The sequence below is a fragment of the Pithys albifrons genome, chromosome 1, assembly GCF_047495875.1.
Source record: "Pithys albifrons albifrons isolate INPA30051 chromosome 1, PitAlb_v1, whole genome shotgun sequence".
In the NCBI taxonomy this organism is placed as follows: domain Eukaryota; kingdom Metazoa; phylum Chordata; class Aves; order Passeriformes; family Thamnophilidae; genus Pithys; species Pithys albifrons.
In genome coordinates, this window is record NC_092458.1 from 45,057,027 (window position 1) to 45,074,663 (window position 17,637).

Sequence of the window (17,637 nt, forward strand, 5' to 3'; positions counted from 1 at the left end):
TTTGGCATTAACAGTATTGAAACACAAGTAAGCTTATGGGAAGAATTAACTTCAATCCTGTAGAGGAAAAATGTTTGATGATTCTTTAGAATAATAAAAACTTAACTCAGATTTTGTTGTCTGGAAAAAGTAGTAACCTAGATCTTTAGTTCATAATGAACTAACCCAATTGTTTTACTGCCTTTTTGATACAATTTTAACTTCACACCTGTATGTTTTTTATTGACACTGTCCAAACTGTACTTAATTGGTATCTTTAGCAATTAAAGGAAGAACTCAAAGCATAAATTCAGCTGATTTGCCTAAACAAGAAGTGGTCTCTCTGCTTGTGGACACTGCTGACTAACAGGTAGTTTCAAATGCAATCAGCGTTTGTCAGGGAAGAATCATGAACTCTAGAAGTAAGAAAGTAACTGGATCTACATGGGTCATTTTGTTATTGAGGAATGGATTCCCCTTAAGCATAAAGCACTGTTGACAACAAAATCAGACCTAACAGCTAATCAATGTATATACTGCTTGTCATCTTCTGCTTTCTGAGAGAAGCATCTCTCTGTGCTGTGACTTACTACGTCATAAAACAATCAAAATTGGAAGAAAATAGTTTTCCACAGTGTGTTATTTTTCGCAATGAACAGCACCTTTTAATTGTTTTGCCTTGCAACCTTCTACAGGTTGTATAGCAATACTTTTTACATCACTATCTTAAATTCCTCAGGACCACTGGAAGATGTGCTGGGAAGTATGTATGTTGGACACTTCTGTATATAATGTATTCTGTGGGCACAGAAGCTATCTAAAGTGATGACTGTAGCATTTTAGATGCAGCAAAAATATGGCAAAAATTCAAAGAATGAAAGCTACAATGTGTCAGTTTAGTCAGAAATAAGCAAATTCTGTAATGGGGAGTTTTGACATCTTGGAGGAGGTACCTCTACTTTCATTGCTACAAGACTGAAAGTTCTGGTTTGTTGATAAAGTTAGAGCAATGTATTCTTTTGTTACATTAAGCCTGTGCAACTGAAATGATACTTCATTAATAATCAAGTTCAAACTGTTCTTTGTTATTGGCTACTGTGTTAATTTTAATTCATTAGTGGTGGTTTGTTTATCCCTGAGTAGATACCACTCAGGGCCCCAGGCAGCAATTAAGCTTCATTTTACAGTGCCATCTCTACTGGAGTTAATTTCCCTCAAATGAAATGTGAATGATGTGGAAACCTGAGTAAAGCTGAACTTTTCTTTCTTTATTTCCTTCCTCCCCCAATCCCCTCATGCACTGTAGATTCAGATGTATCAGCTTTCAAGGCTTCTACATGATTATCACAGAGACCTGTATAATCATCTTGAAGAAAATGAAATCAGTCCCAGTCTTTATGCTGCACCGTGGTTTCTTACACTGTTCGCATCTCAGTTTCCATTAGGATTTGTAGCCAGAGTATTTGGTAAGAAAGTTTATTCTGTTGCAGTAATAAACAGAACAATGTCCATTGTGTTTTAAAACTCTTGGGGAGTAGTTTTCTACATTCTGGGGACATTTCGGGTGACTATTGTGAGTGGCAAGTAGCAATGCTTTTCATGATGGGATGTCAGCTCCTTTTTAAAGAGGAAAACTGAAAGGTATTCTCTGAAATGTCAGACTTGTGCAATTAATTTTGTCTTCTCATATTACCCAGGAAACTTCTGAACTGTAAACGGAAGGAAGTTTATTGGTGAAAGTGTATTTTATGCATTTAAGTTTATGTTCATGTTAAAATTCAGCTTGCAAATTGGGAAAAAAAGTGAATCCATTTGTTTTTGAGAAGGTGTTTTTGAATTCTGATTCTAAAGTGCTTTTTAAAAATTTCGAGCAAGTTTGAACTTAAAGGCTGTTTCAGGTATTCATGTATGTGTTGAATAGTTTCCAAGTCTTAGGATGACTTTTACTCCATTTTAGATAGTTTTTTCTTGATACATTCCTCTTCAGGTAACATCTGGTACAGAAGCTTAAATATTGATTGTGCCTTGTAGTATTTACAGTATCAGAATGTCATGTAGTTGGTTTTGTCCTCTTTTCTTATCAATAAGAACTGCCAGCTTAACCAAATCCTTAGATATGCAGCTTTTTTTAAAAAAATTTTATATATTAGTATAAAACTCACTGTGTTCAGATAGACCAAGAATCTAGGAGCCTATGTCATGTACTTCCTCTTAAATCATACCTTTTTTCCCTTTGATTTTTCTGTTTTCACATGGCACCTTTTGTCTTTTCTTAAACTCTTAAGAAACTCAACCTGACTTTTTTTCACATTTCGTTACTGGAGTGTGTTATATTCTCATTTTGTTTGGTGTGGTGGTATTGCGGTAAAGACATGTTGACTGCTTGGTTGGTTTTGATTTAAATTTTATCTTTTTTTTTCCTAGTAATTTCTCCATTAGAGTATTTTTCTGGTTTTATGGTAAATTTTATTTGGCTGCTGTTTGTGTGATCAATGATTGGTATATCTCTTTTTCAATAGTGTACCAATCACATGAATGTCTCTTTCCTATTGGGATTACTGGATTCCAGGACACTCAAGCATTTTTTGTTTCTTTCTTTTTTCTTGGGTTTTCCTTTTTTGGGGCTTTTTTTGAAATTAAATTTTAAGAGTGGAAAGGGAGGGAGGAAAATAGGATCAGTGATCATTTCTTTGTAAATGAGCTGAGAAAGGCATGGTCCTGTTTTAAAATTCAAAAGTTACTGTGTTGTTCTACTTCCCGATGCTTTGGATTCCTACGTGTGTTACAGGCTGTTGTCCTTTAGCAGGAACAAATGGCTAGTGTCTACCCTTCACAAATTGTATTTATGCTGCTTAAATGAGCATCACAGGCTTGAGAAGGGAGGCTTTTGGGAACTGTGTTTGAGGGAGATGGCAGCTTTCATGAGTGTCTTAATTTTATTTTGTGATGCTGGATTAGGCCAGGGATGATCTCTCTCAGTATCAGGATCAGAAGTTGGGTTTATTCAGTTGGGTAGCCCCACACAAACACTCTGTGTGTGTGACAGAGCCAACAGTTCAGGACATTTGAACTGCTGATGTTTTCAGTTCATCTCAGTAATGCTTCTGAGGAAGAATTTCTATTTACTGTCATCAAGACTCCCATTTCTGTAATCTTTGTCTACTGATCTGCAGAGCCCAGGCTTTCCCCTTATATCCACATTACCTCAAATTAAGGGGCTGGGACTTAGATTGTGGCCACTAAGATCACCATTATGGATTTTGAAAATAATGAGGTTATGAAATATACATGATGGTTTTTTAAGGACTAGCTTCTGTCAGTATGCTGTGTTGTGATTTACTTCTCAGTTGCTTTTCAGTCACAGATGCGCTTAAACTAGTTAGCAGTTCATTAATAGTATCTATCAGACAGTGAAGAAATGCTTATTGCAGGTAACTGGCACAGACATAACAAGCCCAATGTTTTATTTAATGCTTTCTCACATCTGTAAGATGAAAGAAAATTCTTTTATATGCTTTAAATTCATGTTGAAATAAAACAGATTGCACTTCTGAACTGAATACTTCTGCAGTGTGATTTATTACGAAGAAAGCCATCCCAGCAAATATAGATATTTACCCAATGACTCCAGCTGCCATTTTTTAAGAAATTTTAATTATTTTCTTTTTTAGACATTATTTTTCTTCAAGGAACAGAAGTCATATTTAAAGTAGCACTGAGCCTTCTTAGCAGTCAAGAAACATCTATAATGGGATGTGAGAGTTTTGAGAACATTGTTGATTTTCTTAAAACCACTATTCCTGATATGACTCAGCCTCAAATGGAAAAAATTATTACTCAGGTGAGGATGGTTTTCTCTTTACTTTTTCCCCCCATATAGTTTTTTTTAAAAGAATCGTGCCTGAACTATATGTTAAAGCCTTCTCAGTATGTTCCTTTTGGTTTGAAATGCAAAGGAGTCTTCGTCTCAGTAATTTGTATACAAATAGGATGTGATTCAATTTCCATGAGTTTTTAAATGTCCTGCAATTTTACAGTTACTTTAGTTGCTGCCTCAAGGTTTAGTACAAAGGTTCTTTTGTGTCCCAGGTATTGAAAAATTGTTAGTTTGCTTATACATTTCCCCTCACCATCAGAAGGATAGAAGTAGCCTATTTGTGAAACCTAAACCCAGCTCTTGCTTCCTGTTAGTAGGGGAACAGTCTTAACAGTTTGTGGAGGGAAGCACAAGTTGCCATGGTGGGAAGAAGCAGCATTACAGCAACTTCCCTTCCAACTGAAAATCCTACAGCTTAAGAGGCTGGTGAGGCACTGTTTTCATTCTATATTAAAATCAAGGTCAGGCATGCTTCTGTTGTTCTGCTGTGGGTATTGTTCTCCTCCTGGGACCACTTTTAGGATGTCCCCATGCACCTTCCCCTTCTCACCTCAACCTTCTCTGTGGAGGAATCACATTTGGCAGGTGCTAGAGGTAAAAGCCCCTCAGGACTGATTCCTGCCTTTCTTGGGTATGGGCACAGAGGACAGGAATAGTGTTATTTCATCAGTATAATTTCACCTTCTTGACAAAAGCTAGAATAGGAAAGAAACAAAGAATTACTGATGCTGATATATGAAAAGCTTTTTGGGAAATGCTATCAGTGGCTGGAATCTTCATCTCTACATCATCTTTGCATTGAAGCTGAAAATTGAGAATGAGCCTCAGTCTAGTATTTTAACTGTGAACCCACCCATGAGCAGTTTTCTGCTTTAAGGTGGTAGTTCAGAGATAACAAGAGCTCTAAAAAACCATGTCCATATGCAGGAGTGCAGTTAACGCTGATTCCTATGGCTTGTTAAGGTTTGAGTGTTTCAGGTGCTGTTAGTTAAGAATTCATTTTTTAGGCAATCACAGACTATTCTAAGTTGGAAGAGACCCACAGGCATCATCAAGTCCAACTCTTAAGTCAATGGTCCACATAGGGGATTGAACCCATGACCTTGACGTTGTTACAACCAAGTTTTAACCAACTGAGCTAATCTCTCCCCACAATGTGGTCTTCACTTCCTCTTTGCATTGACTGTGATCACCATGCTAAACTTGTGTCAGGCACTTTCATGTCTCTTCAGAAGTCATTGATTCTAGCAAAGGTAGAAGTGGTAGTTCGATATTTTTGATATTACTAGGAATTAAATCTCTGTTCTGTGCTCTGCATGGATTGCAGAGCAATCATTGTGTGGTGAGCATGGCAGAATTCTGTGGCTTTGTGCAAAGCCAGGAGTGATTGAGTAAAGAATGGGTGATGTTGCCTGGGTGATGAGCAGAAGTGAATATGTTTATACACAGGTCAGCTCAGCTATGAGAATAAGATTACCCGCTTGCCTGTGGTGGGGTCTCATTCCGAGCAGCCTTCTGGATTTGCATTCATGTGTAGACTACCTATATGCTATTGCTCCTACCTCAGCTGGCTGCAGGGGGAGCTGTTTGGCCATCTCACTGTCGCAATTCCGAGGATCATCCTCTTACAGTGGAAGATGAAAGAAAAATGTAGACATTATGCAGATCTGTAATACAAAGATGAAGAATTGACCTGGTAGCTGAAAATGACACTTGAACACTGTATATAATGTACAGTCTTACCTCATTTGAATTACATGAATAATGCTGGAAGTAACGCAGAATTTGGGTTTTTAGGGTATCAATGTGTGTCTTCTGTTGCTTGTATGTTTGTGATCTGGAGCATAAGGAACAGAAAATTAATGTCACTGTAGACATCCTTCCAATCCTAGTCTAATACTTGGTAATTTTCAGAAGCTGCAGGGCTGTGGCTGCATGTATGAACAGATAATGGTCATACAGTGTCATCACTGTTAGAGGGTCAGTTCCATAGTCTTCACAATGCTTGATCACCAAAGTATCCCTATAAGAAAATAGTGTGTCTTCATGCAGAAACAGAGCACAGGGAGACTGCAACCATGAAGAATGTTTTCATAGAAATCTATAACTGAGCACTTGAAGTCAAAGAGATCTAGTTTTGAGGGTAGAGATCTGATATCTCCTGGATTATTCTTCCTCATTGTGTGCTATTGTTCCCATCACAAGCTGTTGAGACTTGAATTTAAAAATTTTGTCTTGAGCTTCTTAATATTCCTGAGCAACAGTTGATAAAACTTTGTCATATTACAAAATTTTTAGATTAATAAGACTTTTCTGCTGATACATCTCATAATAAGAGATGGTATTTGGCAATTGTAAAAGGCATGATCCAGTTTATTCTGAAGTCTGATTTATTATGGCTACAAGAAGAACTCTAGATGTTAACATGCTCTTAACACAGACTTCCCCTTAAAATACTTTTCTGAAGGGAACAGGAAAAAATTTAATTAAGCAGAGTTGACTCCTAGTTAAGCGTTCATGTGGAGTAAGTGCTCCCTATGGTAGTTAAAAATTGTTTTTTCTCTCATGGCAGGTGTTTGAGATGGATATTTCAAAACAGCTCCATGCCTACGAAGTAGAGTACCATGTACTTCAGGATGAACTACAAGACAACGTGAGTCCCTGTGATGAGGGTGAACCCCTGGAGAAGCTGGAGAGGGCAAACAATCATCTGAAGAGACAGAACATGGATTTGTTGGAGAAGCTACAGGTAAATGACTTAGGACTAGAAACGCATGAAGAAGATGTTTCTATGATTCAGCCAATATACTTGAAAGTGTATTTTTAAGTGTATGTGAGAATTCTCCTAACTGCAAGACCTTATGCAGTTAAGTGGTTGTGTCAATTACAGTAATTTACTTCTCTTCAACATTCTTTTGGCTCTCTATTGCCATTTGTTGCACTTTTCCTCTTGATTTAGATTTCTATTTTTTCCAAAATATCTCTATCTCCCATAAAATCTAGTGGCAAAATTTGTGTATCTTACTAAAAATAAGTTCTCTGTTCCTTCATCTCTTTGCTTCCCTACTGGAAAATTTTAAGAAATAATCCATAGTGCAGTAGACTTGCTTTCCTCAGGCCTTTGTAGGCAGTGTCATTTTGTTTCCTTCTGCTGAAACTCATAGTTTGACTTTTGGTAGGTGGTCTCTCCTAGCACACTTGGCTATATCTGACTGCCCATCAGACTTTGCCCGATAAAGTTGTGCTTTAAAAAAGCACTGTTCACCCTTTGTCCCATAGCCTGGCCAAGACTTGTTTCAGGTTTTGATATGTATTGTCTTGCAATTTCTTGAAAGACGAGCTCTTGTATTTTCATCACCAGGCCATTTCTTGTTATAGTTGTTAATTTGAATAAGTGTTGGGAAGAGAACTCTGAGAGCACTTTCAGCTTCTGGAACTTGAAAATAGAGGGAGGCAAAAAAGGAAAGATCAAGTCCTCATTATTTTTTTGTTTATGGGCTAAGGGTGCCCATTTTTCTTTAGATACTGAAAACAGGAATTGCTTTTTTACTGTTGTTTTTGCTTGGCTATTTTTCTTTATTTGTTTGCTGCAGCCTGGGCTTTGTCTTCTGTTCTGAAAATGCACTGAAGGTGTAGAATAATTGAGAGTGACTGGTTTGAAAGCCTCTATCTGTTCTTCCAGAATGCCGTACTATAATGCATCTTTCTCAGTTCCTTAACCTCATTTTTTTGTTTGTATAGGTTCATTCCTCTGCTTGGGCCCTTTCCTAGGAACAATCAGAATTTCCCCACTTCCCACAGAAGGACATTTGCTACTCCTGAGATCCAGGGTTTCTGTTGACTAGCCAGAGGAAGCTGTAGGTCTTTTATTGAAGAACAGGGAACACCATCTGCTTCTAGACTTAATGCTGAGGTTCTCTTTCCCTCTAACCTCTCCATCCTGCTCATTTACTTTATTACATAGGGTTCTCATTGCTCCATCACTGTCAGAGGGGTTGTCTCTTCCAGTGCTGCTCCAGTTGCTGATTTCGTTGCTACAGCTCCAGTTCCTTGTTACTTTCAACTGTCCCTTGCTTGCTGCAACTTGTATGTCTCCTTCCTTCTGTAAAGCTTTCAGAAACCCTTCAGATTGATCTGGTCACTGTGTGATACACAGTAGGCAATCCTTCCATTGTCTGCCTCCTCAGATGTTTTTTTAGAAATAGCTGTGTCATTCTTTCCTTTACAAATACCATAATACTAAAGGAAAAAATTATTCAGAATGTATCAATTTATTATAAAGATAATGTTATTGTTTACAGGTTGCTCATGCTAAAATTCAGAGTCTGGAAGCCAGCCTGGAGACTATCTTGACTCGAGAGAACAAAATGAAGACTGTAATTCAGTCCTTGGAACAAGAGAAGATAACATATCAAAAGACTCTTGAGCAGATAGTGAAGTATGTGCCACCAGAAGCGTTGTCTGACTGTGAACTGCTCCTGAAGGAAGTAAACTACAATCCAAATAATAAAATAAGGAGTAAGCCATAAAGCAGGTTTCTCTAGACAGCACATCTTCAGAAGAGGCAACGAAAAGTTGCGTATGCTGCTTTCAATAGCTACTTAGCAATAGGCAATGGTATTATCCAAATCTAGTGCTGGGACACTCATAGCTACAGATGGGCCTTCAAATATCAGTATGCAAATTCAGGCTATTAATTTTTTATGATTATGTAAATAAATCACAAGGGGGAAATAAAAGATTCTCACATGTAATATTGATGACTAGATGTATATTTAGAGTTGACCTAAGGGAAAAGAGAAATTTCAGCAGACAAAGTCAAGATAATGGTGATCTCAAATTCACTCTAGATGTGGTTGTCTTGTAGTGAAATGAGGATAGCATCTTTATATATATGTATATTGAATATGTTGAGTAATACTTGAAGAAAAAAAAGAGGAGAATGTAATTTTCCCTCCAAAGGGCAGCATGTTTCACATCTTTTGTGGAAAATCTGTGTGAACTCATGTATGCCTCTCTTTTAAGTCTTCTGACATTGTGAGCACAGACCAAGAAGCAGAACAAGTATCATGACTTGGTTTGTACTGAAAAAGCTCTAGTGCCATCAGCTGCCTGGGCTGTACCAGTCAGCAGTGTAACTCCACATGCATGTTGGAACTGGAAACAAAAAGCATTGCATCACAGCTCCGCCTCCGTAACTCAGAGCTAAGAAATAGGTTATCTATACGCACTCTCAGAACTTGCAAAGGCAAGAGCTAATGGTGACTACTACTATTTCCTTCCTTGCCTGTATGCTTCCATGTGTCCTGGGGTTGATCATGATGACAGGAGGAAGGAAGAACAGCTTTGGGCTCCTATTTATTCTGATGTTAATTTTCCTCTGGAGACTTGCCATCGTAAGAGTTACGCATGTAAGAGGTTCTCATTTAACCAAAGAAACAATGCAAGAAGCCTTGTCTTATTGTAGTGGGAGGCAGAAAGCTGTTCTTAAATTTTATTTGAGAAGAAAATGGAGGTGGGTTGCAGGAAGTTGAGCGTAAGTGCACAAGAGAGGACCAAGCAAGTTTCAAATACTATATACCTTTCAGTTTTCACATACAGAGTGGATATACATTTCAAAGGGGATTCTGAAGTACAGACACAGTTTTAATAACGCTTTACAGGCTATTCCTGTTTTGATACTGCTTTGTGGTCTTTTTAAAACAAAAGTCATGAATTTATGTGTTGGGCAGAAGGTGAAGTAAGCTCTGATAATTTCAAGGGAGAAAATATGTTTATAAAGATATAAAAAGTTACATATAGATTTGAAAATGTTTTTGAGTGGAATTTTTGAGGAAGCTTAGAAAAATGTGTAATAGACAAGTATTTCGGAGTGCGTGTCTGAACTGTTGAGTGTTACAGTGGCTCACGTTGTCTCATACCATCTATACTGTATTCCAGGAAACATTTACTCTTTTTAGTAAGAAAAACAATTAAGCAAAGTGCCAAATCCAGCAGTGTCTTTTTGCATAAGATTGTCCAATTTGGAAAGCAAGGACTGAATATCACTGCTTTCTAAGTTATATGCTTTATGTTAACATAAAAGTGAGGAGCAACAACGCTGATTTGCTGCATGCTGCTGTGGAACTTAGAGGCTTGGGCTCTCCTGGGCTTTTTTGTTGTTGGTTTTTACTTCCATGGTGTTTTATCTGATTAAAGATATTGATTTACTTAACAGACTTTCTTTTTACATTTGGGGTGAAAGGTCTTAACACTGTGTATGAAATTATGTGGAATCTGTCTAGATATTTCAAGAATGTTGTATTGTATTAGGTGGAAAAATGCCAAGTGAAAAGGCAATTCTTTGAGGTTTTGTTCAGAGTAAGTTTTAGCCGATGTGTACGTAAAAAACCAATCCCAGGAACTGCAGCAGCGTTTATTACAAGGAATCAAGGTTATTCAGATACATCTTTTTTTCAAAGATGCACTGAATGTGCTTTATCCTCTATTTCACTTAAAGAATTTTTCATGTAATGCCTGGAGAAATTCCAATAAATGTCATTGCTGCATTTCCTATGGCCTCTGGCTAGTTTTATTTTTCTACACCTCAAGTGCCAATCTCATTTTCAATAGTATTGTTCACATGAAATATGAAAAGGATTTGGTCTTAGTTTCTAGTTGGGGGGGGCGGGGAATAACTTGCTGGGTTTATAAAACTGCAAGGGTATAAGGATAGAAATTCTCAGGGAAAATAGTCTTGCACAGTTCTTAACTGAAGATTAAATTCTTGAAAGGTATTTTTGTTCTGTAGCAGTTCAGTTAGTACATATGCATGTTGAGAATAGTAATTCATGAACTCTACACTGTACATCTAGCTTGGGAGGAGGAGGACAGCATAGCAACATAGAGGAATAAACTACAGAAGTAAAATCACAATGAGGTAAGTGCCTTTTGGCATTAGGACAATTATAATAACATTTGTGTGCCTGGTAACTTGGTATCTCTAGGGTATGTATCTTGAAGTCTGCACTCAGTCAAGTATTCTCCAGACCATCTTCAGATGGATAATCAGCAAGATTATCTGGAAGACTGAATTGCATGTGTGTTTTTATCCATCTGGTTGTCTCTTCCTGTCTACTATGTACAGCTTTACAGCTGTTCTGTTCTGGTTGCACTTATGCAGCTGGGAAGAGGGAGGTCCTAAGGAGCAGTGAGCCAGAGGCAGAGCTGCAAGGATATTTTCTTGGGAGAAGGGAGACATCTTCTGGGATCAGACAAATTGCTCTTCTATCTTGTTTTTCCCATTGGAAAAAATTTTTCAGAATACAGCTATTGTTCTCTCTGAGCTAAGCACAACAGCACTCTCAATTTTTGCAGTCAATTTGTGAAGAACTGACTCTTGAGGAAAAAGCATCTGCTGTTTTCAGAAATGGGTAGCTTGGACTGCTTTCTGCTGGCAGAGGGCTTTTTTAAAAGTCTGGGAAGGCATATATCCTAGCTAGAAAACTAGCTGGCAAGTCAAGAGTACTACTTGCCAGGAGTAGAGCTGAAGTAAGTCAATCTGGTAAGAAGGGCTTATGTAGGAAACTGGTATTCACATTTTTGTGGATGGAAAACCTATCCAAAAAGTTAGTTGTTTGTGAGTATTTTTTCTTTTCCTAAAATGGAGAGTATTTCTAGCCACAATATTTATTTATTTAAAGTTCTTTAAGTTGCTTTTTGTTCAGTTTTCTCTAAAAGAACCCGTTAGATTTTACTCAAAATAGATGTAACTTGAAATCACAGATCTAGCTCATCTCATGGGGTTTGATTGTGCCCTCTTCAACATGACACTTCTTTGCTTAATATCAATACAAGAAAGCCAAGCAATTTGTATCATACAAAGGAATTTCAGCAGTTTGATCCAAGAATTTGATATTACTAGGGTGATCCAGAGAGCCTACATTTGGACACTTCATCTAAACCTGCAACCATATAGATAACAATGTGAATAGTCTTTTGTGTGATGAGGTGAATAACCACAGGGACTGTTAATAGAGGTTATCCACTCAGTCTTTATAGTCAGAGATGGTTGTTGACAGGCATGTGCAGGCTGTAACAGGTCAAGCCTTACACCAGGCTACACCATCCTTTAAAAGAATTGTAATTGATTCTGTATTTCTGTGGTTCAGCTTTTAATGTCAGTGTTAGCTGTTGAATGCATTTAACATACGCTTTTACTTCCTCAGTCTTTCTAGTGACTAGAAAGAACAAAATTTAACTTTCTTTTTCAGGTAGACATATCAAATGTTTAACTATAGCCTTCCTCCAGATATCTAGTGTGAAAGGGATAGTTTATGTGCTTAAAGTGTAACATATTAGCTCACTCTGTCTGAAAGCATATTAAACTTGGCAGTGACAGTAAAAAGCTGGGCAGTGAAGCAAAGGTGACTGTGTACCTTGAGCAGCTAATGGGGTGTATGCTGACTGGCTTGCAATGAAGTAGAACCTGGATGGATTGGCACTTGGTGTGTTGCTTGGTTTTATTTTCATGACCTTAATTGTGGACCAAAGGAGGGAGCTGGCAATGCTCCTTTACCAAAATGTTCTGTTGGCGTGTCCTTTGAGTTGAGAAGTTTTCCAGTCCTTTACTATTCTTTTTGGAACTCTTGTTCAGCAGCCACTTTTTAACAAGGAATTTGGGAATTTTATTTGTCTTACTAAAAAAACTTCTGGAGCTTATCCCAACCATTTCTGTACTCAGATTGCAACTTACTCAAGTGTTCATTCTAATAAAAGAAAGTCAGGTTTTAATATATACGTTTTATTTTTGATGAGAGTGTGTGTTGAGAGATGACATAAATGCCATGCATCATGTCTTGCTGGAACTTTTACATGGGGAGAAGAATGCTGTGCCTGATGCACCCCAGGGCACAGTTGACCCTTTTGCTGCCATGGCCATTGTTGGCTCATATGTTGGCTCATATTCAACTTGCCATCAACCCAAATCCTGAGATCACTTTCTTCAGGGCTGCTCTGCAGCTTCTCATCCACTAATTTGTACATATGACCAGGATTGCCCCATCCCAGGTAAAGAATACAGCACTTGCTCTTGTTAAATTTCATACTCTTCGTGATTGCCCAACTCTGTAGTCTATCTGGATCTCCCTTTAAGGCCTCTTCTACCCTTGAGGGAGTCTACATCTCCTCCTAGTTTGTTACCATTGGCAGACATGGGAGCTAGAGATACAGTGTGAGGTGCAGATCCATGCTAGCTGGAGCCAGGAAGTGGCCACAATAGCACCTTGCAAAGCCTGGCTTGCTGAACACCCAGGAACCAGTCAGTGTGTGGCCCTGGGAGGGCTGCCCATCCCCTCTGTGCTGCATCTTGGGGCTCTTTGCTTCAGACGAGGTCAAGACTGGCCTGTGGACTGAGTGCCCATTTTTCCCATGGGGTTTGTGCTCCTGGAAGTTATCTTCCAGTTTAGTGCTTCATTCTGGCACAGCATTATGATGCAAACCAGATCAGGGAAAGTAGGAATGAGTAGGAGATTTCCTTCAGAGTGCACCTGATACTAAGCAAAACCCCGCTGCAGGCAGGCCCCCAGTGCCAGTCAGTGTCGCATTGGTACTTCTCCTGGAGGACACAAGATTACTTTTGTATGAGCTGCTGGGCTGTCTGCATTACTCTCTCCAGCAATCAGTAAAGGGGGATTTTTTTGCCCCCCGGGCTACAAAAAAGCATTTGCTTTCATTTTAAAGTGATCAATCTGCTAAAGTTGATGCTTAAGAAGAAATCAGTTATTAAATTAGTGCTTGAATATTGCCCACCAGGTGTCACTGTTGTACATGCAGCTTTTGTGTGTGACTGTAGGGTGGTTGCTGTGGCTCTTATTTTAAACAGGAGAATTAATTTAGTCTCCTGCCTGATGAAGCATGATGCTTTGCACGCTGTTCGTAATAAAATGTGACGTTCATGGTCAAAGACTTTATTATAATGAGAGGACTTACTAAAAAACATATAGGGCCTACTCAGAAACAGATGCCTTACTTGCAATGTTTTGTCTCAGCTCTTGTCTGAAAAAATCATGGAAGCACTTCTACACCCGAAAAAACCCATACTGTCCCCAGCAGTCTGATCCCAGGTGTCTCCTTTTGTACTGTTCTGACTGAGCAGAATTTATGTTTCTTGAAAACAGCATTGAGTTGATCTGGTCTCACTGCAGGCTGATTCTGCACTTGCTCTTTCAATTTTTTTAAAATAAGGCTTCCTTGCAATCATCTTCCCATGCCCACTAAGTCTCAAATAACCAGTTCTCCTTCCCTGGTTTTCTTTTAATTACTCTTACTGGGTTTCAGCGATCAGAAGAAAAATGAAGGATTTGCTACTAATTTTCCCAGAGCTACAGAGAAGACGTGAATTGCTGCTTCCATTTTCCAGTTAACACACTTTTCCCTCCAGCAGCACTGCTTCTAGTGAGCTCTGTGCTCACTCTGAAATGCGAGGGACATGTTGAAGAAAATGTGTTGTTCCAGCCACCCAAGCACAGCTGTTCTCAAATAGTCTGGACAACAAGCACAAGGCATGTTTACCTCCCCGCCAGAGCCTAATGTTCAAACCATACTCAGGTAATTATGGCATCAGCAATTCCCTAGGGACCTTGGGGCATAAGCAAAGAGACCACAGCTCTTCTACAATGTGTTTGCATTTCTAAAAGCACCAAATTATGGATGGGCCTAATGGGCTGAAGGTGCTTAAAGCAGGGCCAGCGCAATTCATGTGCAATACACCATCATTTGAAAATCTATCACGTTGTGGAAACATCATTCAAGTGCTAATTTAAATAATACTAACATCTGAAATGAAGGCATGTTCTGACATTTATAGGTTTAATGTCTATTTCTGCACTCTACCAAAATAGATGGGTTGTGGGTGGATCTATGATTATTGCTGTGCATTAGCAAGACAAAAATTGTGTAGGCAGCTGGTATTATGCATGGGTAAATATAGATGAGGGAGAATCTAGAGAGTAATTTTTTGGTGTCACATGTTTATTTAAGAAATAATTAGAAACAATGTTAACTTCAGCAGTGCTTAAGGCTTTGGCGAGGAAGAGAACATCTTAAAAATGCAGTGGCCAAATATGCCTCCATACTGCATAGCCTGTGGCCCCAGTAGCAGGGATGGAGTTGTGTAGTCTTGGGAGCAGTGATTCCCTGCAGCCCTTTGCCTGCTGAGCAATCACAGCTGTTGAGGCTGGATGCATTATCAAGCCATTATCCTAATGAAAATTTGTGATATTTGTCCTCTCCCTTTGTGGTGATCCTGAGAAGTTCATAGGGTTTTGATATGCTGAGATAGGTATTTTTTTGCTATCTCCTGGTTTGCATGTTGTGGAAGAAGCAAAGGTAGCAGTCCTTTGGAAGAGCATAACTTTATCAATTTTTGCCTTAGACAAGTAAAAGATATGTGGTGCTTCCTACTCTAAATGGATCAGTGAAGGGAAATGATGTATGCTGAGCCACTGAACTACTGACAGTGACGAACATGTGCTCGTGCACAACTACAGTATGTCCACTGAAGGACAACTTTAGCAGCTTTCTGATGGAGGCCAACAGGTAAAGTTCTTCACTAAGGTTTTGGTTCTTCTCTTCTGTGTATGAATAAACTTGACATAGTGCTGCAGCAAACTTCAGCATTGTAGGAGAAGGTTCAATGTTTTGGTTATGTCAGTGGGTGGAAGGAGACATATGAATGCACTGGAGGGTAGCTCAGCTTTGACACTTGGTACTGTCTCTTTCTACAGCTTGACCTGCACAGATCCCCATTGACTTTCTCCTCAAAACAAAATGTGAAAACTTGTTTTAAAGTCTCTGTGTGTGTTACTTTTCCTCATATTTTTCCATCCTTATACCTCTGCAGGAGAACAGGATCCTGCTGCATATCTTTTTTTCCCTTCAGGCCAGCTGGCTCTCACGTGTTTAGTCTTCTTCTGCTGTTTGCATTTTTCACAGAGGTCTTCACTGAACCTTGCCTTGGCTTGTGGTTGATGTTCTTACTAACTTCAGCCTGCTGGAGAAAGCAGCAAAGCTCTTGTGTTTTTCTAGGAAACACATTTCCATCAGCCTGATGAGCAGCAGCATTGCTTCCCATCTCTCATGGAACGGCAGAGTCTTGTCTGGCATTTTCTTGGGGTTAGTTCACATAACTCCTGCAGAGGTCATGCACAAGCCATGCCAGAGAATGCTTCATATGCCTGCCACAACTGACTCCTCATTAAAGGTCCTGGGTTTGGATGACGGTAACACCCATGTCTGTACATGAGGGTGTTGGGATTTTTAAACTCTGTTTCTCAGTGGAAGTTTGTCTAATGCAGTTTCACAGACTTGGAGGACACTTCAGTTGAGGGAACTGTTAATGTGTAAAGTGGTTGTGTGTGAGAGGGCAGGAAAAAGTGGAATTAAGGTAGGAAACTGTAAAGTAGATGTGACAAACACTTCTGCTCTTACAGCAGCTTATTTATACCAAAGCACATGATAACATACCAGTTTTTGATGATTTCTGACTTCTTGACATTTGTCCTACTTAGTTCTTACAAAAAGTATGTCATTTTCCTCGCACTACCTGAAGTGATCATAACATCCTAAAGAGCTAAAACACTAAAATGAAACAAAGCTGCTAAGTGAAGAATCTGCATTTTGGAAATGATATTTATTTGTAATGTAACAGAGCCTAGAGAGAAGTTACAACATAAATCTGCTAAGACAGCAAAATATGTATACTGTCCCAAGAAATTTACCATTAAATCAAAGAGGTGGAAAGAAGGATAGGAGTGAGCTGGGAAGAACAGCATTGACCCAGGGCAATTATAATCAGTTTAGGCAGATGTACAGCTATATAGTATATGCCTGTTTTTACAAGTGGGAAGATTTAATTTAACCTTGATCAAGGTTTTGGCTCAAAAGAGTAAATCTTATTAATCTGATTTTGACATCTTACCTTTTTCTGGCTGTGGTGGGTCCTTAAACATTTGCTCGCTCCTTCCTTCTCTCCCATCTATCCCAAAACCCAGCAAGAAAATGTCCTCTATATAATAACCTAATGGTTAGCAGAATTGTTAAGGAAGTTAAAAGCCTGGTTTCTGGTCCAAAATGCACCCTGGAAAAAAATTGCCAGGGGAAACATGTAACATGGACAGCCTCCACAGCCAGTTTGTTTATTCTTATACTTAGATATTCAAATAATGAGCATGACTGAACTCTCCCAGGATGTCAATTACTGACTCTCTCCCCCATTTGCAGCATGCTTTGAGGGAAATTATAATGAACATGCTATTGAACAAAACATGAACCCTCAGGCTATCGGGCTATGGCAAATCCTCTGCTTCAAGTGTGCATAAGTTTCTCTTCCTGCTCCCCTGTGTGAGCCTTGATCCTAATAGGACATTCCAGCCTATCTGTGCTCCTAGACCCCAGAGTCAGGATCTCTGGCCACCATGATAGGGAGAGTAGGAAAAGAGGAAGAGGAGAGTGTGGTGCTCTCACTGTCTCTCCACACATGCCAAGACCTGAGGCACGCTGTTCTCTGACCACAGTGTCATACGAGATACTAGTTTTGGCATTTTTTGTTATTATTTTTATTTCTTACTTTTACTTCCCCTCCTCCAGGCGAACTTGAGTCTGAAAAGAGTCTCAGTGTAAACCTCTGAACACAGAAATAAGCTGTAGTCCATCCTGTGTTTGATAGGAAAAATGAATAGCAATAAAACTTTGCCTGAAGCTGCAGGAGAAAGTGAAGGGGAAGGATTTGCTGCTGCCTGGAG

At 39.0% G+C, this 17,637-nt stretch overlaps 1 protein-coding gene across 5 annotated transcripts in view; it reads left to right on the forward strand.

Moving 5' to 3' along the window:
- The window catches only part of TBC1D4 (TBC1 domain family member 4), a 110,801-nt gene extending 100,392 nt beyond the window's left edge, over nucleotides 1-10,409 (forward strand). For 4 of the 5 annotated variants that reach the window (XM_071549970.1, XM_071549977.1, XM_071549998.1 and 1 more), the window contains 4 exons: nucleotides 1,286-1,445; nucleotides 3,651-3,820; nucleotides 6,429-6,605; nucleotides 8,158-10,409. In XM_071549970.1, the coding sequence (XP_071406071.1) occupies nucleotides 1,286-1,445; nucleotides 3,651-3,820; nucleotides 6,429-6,605; nucleotides 8,158-8,385 (735 nt within the window). In that variant the 3' untranslated portion in view covers nucleotides 8,386-10,409. The remainder of the gene's footprint in view (nucleotides 1-1,285; nucleotides 1,446-3,650; nucleotides 3,821-6,428; nucleotides 6,606-8,157) is intronic. The other variant, XM_071549983.1, reaches the window with a different exon arrangement.
- Nucleotides 10,410-17,637: the final 7,228 nt, after the last annotated feature.